General features: G+C 49.8%; 1 protein-coding gene across 1 annotated transcript in view; it reads right to left on the bottom strand.

Annotated features, from left to right (window-relative positions):
* Positions 1-1074: 1074 nt before the first annotated feature.
* DHRS11 (dehydrogenase/reductase 11) overlaps positions 1075-8882 on the bottom strand; it is a 9889-nt gene continuing 2081 nt past the window's right edge. Inside the window, exons 2-7 of the mRNA XM_007947887.2 lie at positions 6162-6371; positions 3031-3125; positions 2233-2362; positions 1510-1602; positions 1242-1307; positions 1075-1116 (exon numbers count right to left, since the gene is read on the bottom strand). Coding sequence (XP_007946078.1) covers positions 1075-1116; positions 1242-1307; positions 1510-1602; positions 2233-2362; positions 3031-3125; positions 6162-6371 — 636 coding nt within the window. The remainder of the gene's footprint in view (positions 1117-1241; positions 1308-1509; positions 1603-2232; positions 2363-3030; positions 3126-6161; positions 6372-8882) is intronic.

Raw genomic sequence — 8882 nt, 5'->3', positions numbered from 1 at the left:
CCCTCCTCACTACCCTGTCAGACTTTCACTGACAGTCAGCAGGACCCCAGCGGTTAACTTTCTGTCCTGTGGCCATTGATTCTTTTCCTAAATGACAACTCTGCTCCTGTTGCCCCCTTGCTGTCACACCAACAGATGCTCTTCACCCACAAGTAAAGGCCAGCCTCCCTTGCTCAGCGTTCAGACCCCTAGTGATCAAATCAGGAGCTACCTTCTAGCCCCATCATTCCTGAACCCAGCTCTGTGCTGTTCTCACAACAGTGCATGCTCTTCCTGGCCCTCCAGCCTTGCACACCATTTGTCTTCTTTTCTGGCTGGCAAACTCCTATTCATTTCAAGACCCAACTCAAACCCACTCCTACTACCTAAAGTAATCCACCCTCTAGGAATAACACCCCAAATCTACCCACCTTCCCTCTCACCTAGAAGAAATTCCAAGGCACAGTCACCCCCACCACAGAGAAGGAGAAAGAACTGAGACACTCTAAAGCAATGCAGGCTTCTTGGGATTTTTGTTTTAATTATCACAGTGAAATCCACTTGGGAGCTAGGCCCGGTGTTCTGTTGCCATAGTCAGAGTGATGACCCCACCCAAGCTGAGAAGCCAAAATCGGGTTGGAGAGCTGGAGGTGGGGGTAGGGCAGGAAATAGGGTGTAGAGAAGAGGAAGCCTGGAGCTCTGGATAATCATTCAGATATAAGGGTAGGTAGTGCTTTTCTCTGCCATCCCAACCCTGAGGGTGAAGGGTTGGGGTACAAGAAGACTGGAGGAAACCCTCCTTTTCACCAGAACCCCTTTCCCAGGTCAAAGGGAAGATACTGAGGAGAGCAGGCAAAGGCCAAGGAGCCCAAAAACAAGTTAACAGGTAAAGCAATCAGGGTCACTATCTTCTCTCCTGGGCCCATTTTTCACATTTGCAATGGAAACAATTTGACAAGATAATATAAAAAACCTCTGACAAATTTTCTAGCCCTTGGTGGGAGTGGAGAAGGGGAGTGGAATCCAGGGATCCAGAACCAACACCAGAGGCAGGAGTCAAGCCATGGGGTGGGAAAGAAGTACTCCCCTAGGACATTAGGTCACCTGCTCCGTGGGCCTCATCTGGATGTCTCCAATCTGCGGAAGGCACAAGGCTTGAGGTAGCCAGGGCACTCTCCCGTCCCCCTTAAAGGCTTCCCTGCTCCCTTCCTCTGGGAGTGGTTGGGCTCCTTCAGTGGGTACACAGTCAAGGTCAGACTTACCTGGACATGCGGAGGGGCGCTGAGGACATAGATGACAGCTTCGGCCACATCCTCAGGTTTGAGACACTGAGAGTACCAGGGGAAAGGGTTGGGGACCAAATGGACTCAAGGTCCCTCCCCCCACTGAGGCCCTCTCCAGCATTAATATTCCCACCCCATCCCTTCAGGAGGGTCACCAGGCTAAAAGGTTGGAGATCTGAAGGCCAGGGGTCCCTTGGCCTACACTTAGGGAGTGAGTGGCTTCACCAGACCCAGAGGGAGGCCCCACCTTCATGTGTTCATATGTGGCAGCTGCCTTCTCAGGGTCCTTGTCATGAAGTTTGAAGGCGAACTGTGTCTCCACCACCCCTGGAGAGATACACTGGGCCAACAGAGAGGGACTGCTCAAAGGCGGAGCTTTGCCCCACCCCTGCCCCAACCAGAGGCTAGGCCTTTGAGAAGGCTGGGACAAAAGGATGGAGATCACAGCTTCACAGAGATGGCTGCCCAATGTCAGCCACCTCCTGCCTCCACAGCTGCCATTGGCGATGATCGCAATGATTCCTGCTCTCTACAGAGCCTTACTATATGCTATGTAAATGCTTTACAAAGTGATGCCCCTTAAAGCCTCATAATTAGGTGTCATCATCTCCATTTTACAAATGAGAAGACTAAGGCTTGGAAAGATTGATTGACTTGCCCAAGGTCATGTGGCCTTCAAGAACAGCCCAGAGTGGGATTTCAACTATTGCACACCTGGTCTCCTATAATCCCTTGTTTTCCCTTTTCCTCACCCACTCCCACCTCAAAGTGTAAGTCTGGTCATTGGCTCCTGGACCAATGAAACAAGGAAATGCAAGTACTGAGCAGGGCCATGAAACAGAGCCCAGGAGTTCTGTACCCAGCCCACTTGCAGCATACCCTGGACCTGGGCTTCCTGGGAAGTGTGGGAGAGGTAGAGAGGGGATCCTGTGCCCACTCCATCCCTGCCAGGGCTAGGCGAGACCCTCACTGTGGCTCGGATGTGGGTCTGGGCCTCCCGAAGCTCATGCCTCAGTCCCTCTGTCAAGGCAGTGACGGCGTACTTGGTTGCACTGTAAAAATGGGTCACCGACTGGGCTATCACTCGGTGGCCAGACATGCTGATGGAGGACGAGAAGGGGAGAGAAAAGCGAGTGAGGCACCTGCGAGACTGGCAGCACCCTCTGCTGTACCCATCAAGTCTCCCAACCCCACCTGATCATATCACGAACCCACCACCCATATGCTGACAGAGAAGCCTTCTACAGGAGATCTCTCCTTTAGAAGAGTGGCCATCTCCATGGCCCACTAATCTAGCCTCTGTTATTCAAGCACCTCTTGAAAGCCCTCCTCTTCCTAGGAGTCCTCCCTACATTGACCACAGGCTCTTCTCTCCTGGCCATACAAGATGGCAAAGCATCTCAATTTCATCTGGGTGTTCAGTGATTTGTGCTACCGAGAGAACTCTGGGGACAGAGGCCCTGTCTCTCCTCTCAGCCTGGGCACTCCTGATGGCAGAGACTGTGCCTTTTTATCACAAAGTGGGGTTCACCCAGAGCCTGCAGAATGGAAAAGCTCAGACCCTTCAGCTGCGAAGCAAAGGGGCTGAGCTACCCATTCCACCCACTATGGGCTGGCACCTGACATACTTCATTCATGCCCCGACCATGATCATGATATTTTACCACCAAGGAAACTAAGTTCCAAAGAGGTCGAGTGAGCTGCCTCAGATAGCCCAGTGTAGAGGATGAATGATAACCTGGACTTGACCCGTCAGCCTCACCCTTACCTGTTGATGTTAATGATGTGCCCATCATCCACCTTCCGCTCCTTCATGGACTGGTAGGCTTCCCGTGTGCAGATGCTGAGGGCCAGCACATTCACCTGTGGGCCAGGGAGGGAATGGGGTGTCTCCAGCTTGGGCCCATCTGGGCAGGTGATGGAGCCACAGAGCACCCTGGGGGGTAGAGGCAGAGTGTCCAGGTTCTATCAGAGGCCAAAAATGGGCCAGGCACCTTGTCTTCTACTCTAGGCGACCACTGTCTCAAAGCCACCAGTCCTGGGTAACAGCAGAGGCAGCTCTTCTTCCTGAGTAACCCCCACCCCCAAGTCCCTGCAAACAGGAACAAAACTCCTAAACCCACTCATGACCCAGAAGACTCCATGTTAGCTATCTCCTCTGCGGAACAGTAGAAATTCTGCATTAGTGAATCATCTCCTTTTCTTCCCCAAATATCCTTTGTGTTTCTTCTCTGGAACTGAGTGTCTGGCCCTGCCCTCTCCTAAACACTCTAAAATCCTCTAGAATGCCTTAAAAATCTCTCCTCAATAGAGTGCGAAAACAACGTGGAACAAAATTCAAAATCATTTAAAAAAAAAAAAAAGGGACCAGGTTTGCTGGTCTGATAGAGCCTGGTGGAACCCCTGAGACTATGGCCCCTAGCCGCCCTTCAGGTCTGGATTTGAACCACTCCTGTGGCTTCTAGCCAAACAAAAGACAGGCAGATGAGCTGAACATTTACACTAGGGAGATACACTCCTTGGAGAGATCAATCACGGAGAACAGAAGGGCTGTGTATGCACAGGGAGACAGCTCGGGGGGCAGGAGTGCATGGGAGGGAAGGACACAGGGAAGAGGTAACTAGGGGGAGGAAGTAGGAAGAGAGCTGTTGCATTGTGGAAGGTTGCGGTCAATGTCATGCGACAAAGTATATGTGAGCTGCTGTACGGAGAATGAATTTGCTCTGTAAACTTTGACCTAAATCACACACACACAAAATCTCACCTCAAGCACAGACTCTAGCCTCTCCCCACCTAACTCATCTACACTTGTTTCCATCCCCTCCCTTGAGACTAAAAGTGGAGAGGAGAAGGCTTGATCCTCCTCCCGTTTATGTCTTCCTTTAACCTGTGTTCCATCTATTAAGACTAGGTCCAGAGACTCTTTAGAAGGCAGGGTAATTTGTCACAGAAATGGCAGGAGAGCTCCCAAGGACATGGGGGTTCAAGCCTTCCTTGGCCCCTGCTAACCCCACCTTCTATTTGCTCTAGCAGAGGTGACCCCAAATCCCCAGGCTTCATGGAACAGTTCCTGCTGTAAAGCTCCTGCCCAGCCCCACCCTTTCCACCTCACCCACAGGACAGAGATAAACCCGTCAGCAGGTCTTCACTCTCTCCTCTTGGAAAGAGAGGGAACCAGCTGGGGGATGACATGTTTCTCCTTTATCAGGTGTCAGAGAGCCAGGCATCAGGAATAGAACACACTCAGTGTGAAGCTGCATCTGCGTTCATGACAGTAGGAGGGAGAGAAGTGTGCCAGAAGGTAGGGGAGGTTTTCTGACCCTCTTAGCAATGTGCTTTATGGGGCAAAGAACTCGGCTCCTGAGGTCAGATGGACTCGAAGAAACAGATCTCCCAGGACCAGGTCAGTGGACCTCCTAGATCTTAGGTTCAGGGGTGGGGATGAGGTAGATAAGATGCTTCATAAGATAATACTAATAGAATCAAATAATGCTCAAGCTGAAAGGGGCCTTAGGATTTAATATAACTTCCTCATTTTACAGATGGGCAAGTTGCGGTCCAGGTTTAGAGACCCACTTGCTACATGTGAGAATACATCTCTGATCTCCCAGAAGGCTCTCTGAGGGCATGGGCAGTATGGTCTTGCTCCCTGCTTCATTTGTAGGCCCAATCACCTGTTGTCATTGTTAGCTGCTGTCCAGTCAGCCCTGGACGCATGGCAATCCCATGTATTAAAGGAGAACTGCTCCATTGGGTTTTCTTGCCTGTAATCTTTAAGGAAGCAGTTTGCCAGGCTTTCTTCTGCACAGTTGCGGGTAAGTTCAAACCACCAACTTTTAGGTTAGCAGCCAACTGCAAACTACTTGCACCATCCAGGCTCCAACAACCTACTGGGTGCTAAATCTACTGTTAGCAGATGTGGAAAAGACTGGAAGAAAAGACGCATCATTCCTCTGAACGTCTCCAAATGCTTTCAGTCTAATATCACCCTATAAAACAGTCCAGAATTTGAAAACTCATGTCCTGAAGGCTGTATTTAACTTGTACAATGTCTTAAAACATTTTAGTTGGCAACATGTATTGGATGGTTTCATTTATTCAATATCTATTGAATGTTTATGGGCTGAGGCTGTATCAAAGAATAAAACAGACAAAAATCTTTGCCCTCCTGGACCTGACATTTTAATGTCTCATTTAGGTATTTAGTGAACACATAAAAATCCAGACTCTGCACTTCTCTCAAAGAAATCATAACATCTGGCCACATTATAGCAATGATGCTGGACTTGGGCAGCCACGCCTTTAGATGGCTGTGTGCTCTCCCACTCACTGCAGACCCCATCTGACCTGGCTCCTTTATTTGTACAATCTACCTGGCCCCAGGGGACATTTGAGTTTTTGACCTCAGATATCCATGGTGTGGGTGTGTTCATCCCAATTAAAAGTGAAAAGACTGAAGCTAAAAGAAGGTCACTAAACTGCCTAAAATCACACTATTACCTGTAGAGCGGGGTGAGAACATTATCTGTCTCCTAGTCCCTTTTCTTCCTGTAAAACCATGTTCCTAAGCACTCAGCTCAGTGATAACATGTGGGGAACAGTCAATAAATGGTTCTCTGCCCTATCAATCTTTTATCCAATAGTAGGCAATAATCCTAAACTTTAACAACTACCCATGGGGCCTCAATGGATTAAAGGACTCAAAAGATAGAGCTATTTATCCACTCACCAACCCCCCCAGAAGAGAAAGAAGCAGGGGCAAGGTGAGAGCCCAAATACCTCAGGTAGAAACCTGAAGCTCCCTCTTTCTAGTTGACCTATCCCTAGCTGCCCTCTGGTTCATAAATCCCTGGCTCCCCGCTCTCCTCCCAGAACCTCACACCCAGCCAACAGCCTTACGTTGAACATGTCCTTCCAACCGCTGGTGCTGCCTGAGAGCAGGGTGTCAGGCCGGGCCAGGCCAGCATTGTTGATGCAGATGTCCACACCGCCATGCTGAGAGCGGACAGCTGAGAACATGGAGAGGATGTCCTCCTCATTTGACAGGTCACATCTGTAGGGGATCAAAGTCCCGGGGTAGCCTGCACTCTTACATTCAGCAGCCAGCTCCTATGAAACCCAACAGGGGTCTGACTGGGGTGAGCTGTTCACTCCCACACCTCCCCACCCAAAGACAGACCTCCTTCCTATTTCACCACTCAAACAACTCTCTCCTATAAGGCCTTCTTCCTGTTACCTCATGTCGGGACTACTCATCCCTAGAGTTTATCCCTTTTGATCAAAGTCCAAGGGATGAGTACTTCCTGAGTGAGGAGGGGAAAAGGAGAGTAATGAAAGAAAATTGGATTGTAGTGTTAGGCTTCAGAAGCCTTATAGCTTTCTCACCAAATAACTGTGTGAGACTATGCAAATGAGGTGCTTGTAGCCCACAAAGGGACTGGATAGCATGCTAATAATACAAATAAGGTATATGGCACCATTGTGAGGTGGGACCATGCAAATAAGGTATATGGAATCCCAGTGAGGGGACTGGTCAGTTCTGCTATTCCATTAGGCTTAAAATGAGACAGTTTAGAGATGGACAGTGAGGACCTCACTACCGCCAAGAAGAGACAGGTGAGGAACACATCATTTAGAGCTGGGGGTCCCTGCGCTAAGAACCTCCTAGATCCAGGAGACAGAGACAGAGACAGAGAGCGCTGTAATACCAGAGATGGCACAAGACAGAGAGAAGCAGTGGCAGCAGAACCAGGAGACAGAGAGAAGCAGTGGCAGCAGAACCAGGAGACCAGCATGAGATAGTGCAGGGGCTTCCCAGCCCATGGAGCAAGGTGGTTACAGTGGGTGTGTCGACCCACAGAGCGGGAGAGCTGAGTGCCTTTGAGTGCCTTCGGGCAGGAGGCTTCCTGACAGAGTGGAGTGCCTCTGGGTACCACTTATCAGTGCAGCTAAAATGCTTTGGAACACTTGCCCAAGCAGGGCCAGCAGGGCTGAGGCTGGGCCAGCCCAAGAAGCCCAAAGGGCTGAGGGGCCAAAGGCTAGGAGGCCATGGGCCAAGGAAGGCCAGCCAGCAGGCATGGCTCAGATGTCCTGATCAAAGAACTGTATCGTGAATTGCTCCTGATCCTGTTACTTCCCTAATAAGTCCCCTAACTGTGAGTATGGTCTGTGAGTTCTGTGTGGCCACTGCAAGAATTATCAAATGCAGAAGTAGAGAGTGTTGTGGGAGTGATAGCTGGTGTCAGAAATGGTAAAAAGGTTGGAGAAGAGATATGTCTGACTTCTACCTTACAGCACTGGGGCCTTGGACTGCTGATTTTGATAATGATTCCCCTCCTCACTTGTGAAGTTAGATGGAGACACCACCTCACCATTTTTCACAAGGGAGAAGGTCTGGGGCTGTGACGGGGTCAGAGAAAAGGACTAGAGATCCTAGGGATGGAGTGGTTATCTTTTTTCTGACTCTTCTCCAACAGGGACATCTCTTCTGCCTGGATATAAGTAAGTTGTACCTCTCATGTTTCTTCCACCAGTACCAAGAGTCACTGAGCTGGTCACCCCAGGACCTTGATTCTTTCATCTCCTATCACTCACCCCCACACTCTCCCACCCCCGCAACTGAAGCCATTTGGCTCTCGAGTTCTCACACACACCTTTCAATCAAGCCTAAATGCCAATCTTCCCTCTCCCTACCTATAGGAAGGATTGGGATGTCAGAACAGACTCTTTTTCTGTGTCCTCTGGTGTACCACCCTCCACCCTAAGATCTCATTCTGAGATACACCTGAGAAAGCGAAACCACAGAGAGATGGCCATGAAGAAAGGTGACATCCAGAAGAAGGAAGAAAACAAGCTGTGCAGTCTTAGAGGCCAGTGACTGGGCCCTTCAGCCGTGTGAAGGTGACTGTGTACATATGTATGTATGGAGGTGTGGAGTACCCTACGGGAGGGCTAGCTTGGCCAGTTGCTCCGGCTTGGAGACCCTTCTCTCAAACCAAGCTAGGAATAAAGGGCTAGATAAGTGATTTAGGAGATCCTTTTCCACTTTAACTTTCTGTAAGGTCAAAAGGTTAATCCTATAGGGCTCAGAAATCCCCTCATTTAATTTCACCTACTTGCTATCACCTCAGGAAATGGGGCTTCCCTCTCCAGGAAACCAGAACCCAAACATTGCTTTCATATCAATGAATCAATCAACTGACTGTGGGCAAGGAAGCCCTTCCTCCTCCAGACTCAAAGTCCCCCTTGGGAAAACCAAAACAGAGGGACTAAAAATGTATTTCTCCCTGTCACTACCTTCTCATTGCCCTACCTGTGCTGCCTGTACCAACTCCCCACCTAACCTAAAAAGTGACTTGAAATCATTTCAGTTCCCTCACAGCACAGGCATTCTCCCCTCATTACAAAGTCATCCTGGGGCTGAATGACCAGCGTGGGAATCCTCTTGAGGATCAGGGACTCCCTTTCTTGGGTGATTTAGGGTAGGAGAGTAGGAAGAGACCTAAGAGAGGCTTTAGAATTAGGAGATCCAGTCCTCTAATCTCTAGCCGGGAGCTCTGGTAGCATAGTGGCTAAGACACTTGCCTGCTAACCAGACGGCTGGCGGTTCAAACCCACCAG

The sequence above is a fragment of the Orycteropus afer genome, unplaced genomic scaffold (genome assembly GCF_000298275.1).
Source record: "Orycteropus afer afer isolate SDZICR_OR568_19922 unplaced genomic scaffold, OryAfe1.0 scaffold00196, whole genome shotgun sequence".
In the NCBI taxonomy this organism is placed as follows: domain Eukaryota; kingdom Metazoa; phylum Chordata; class Mammalia; order Tubulidentata; family Orycteropodidae; genus Orycteropus; species Orycteropus afer.
The sequence above is the reverse complement of the archived record's forward strand: the minus strand, read 5'-3'. Positions and strand labels throughout refer to the sequence as shown.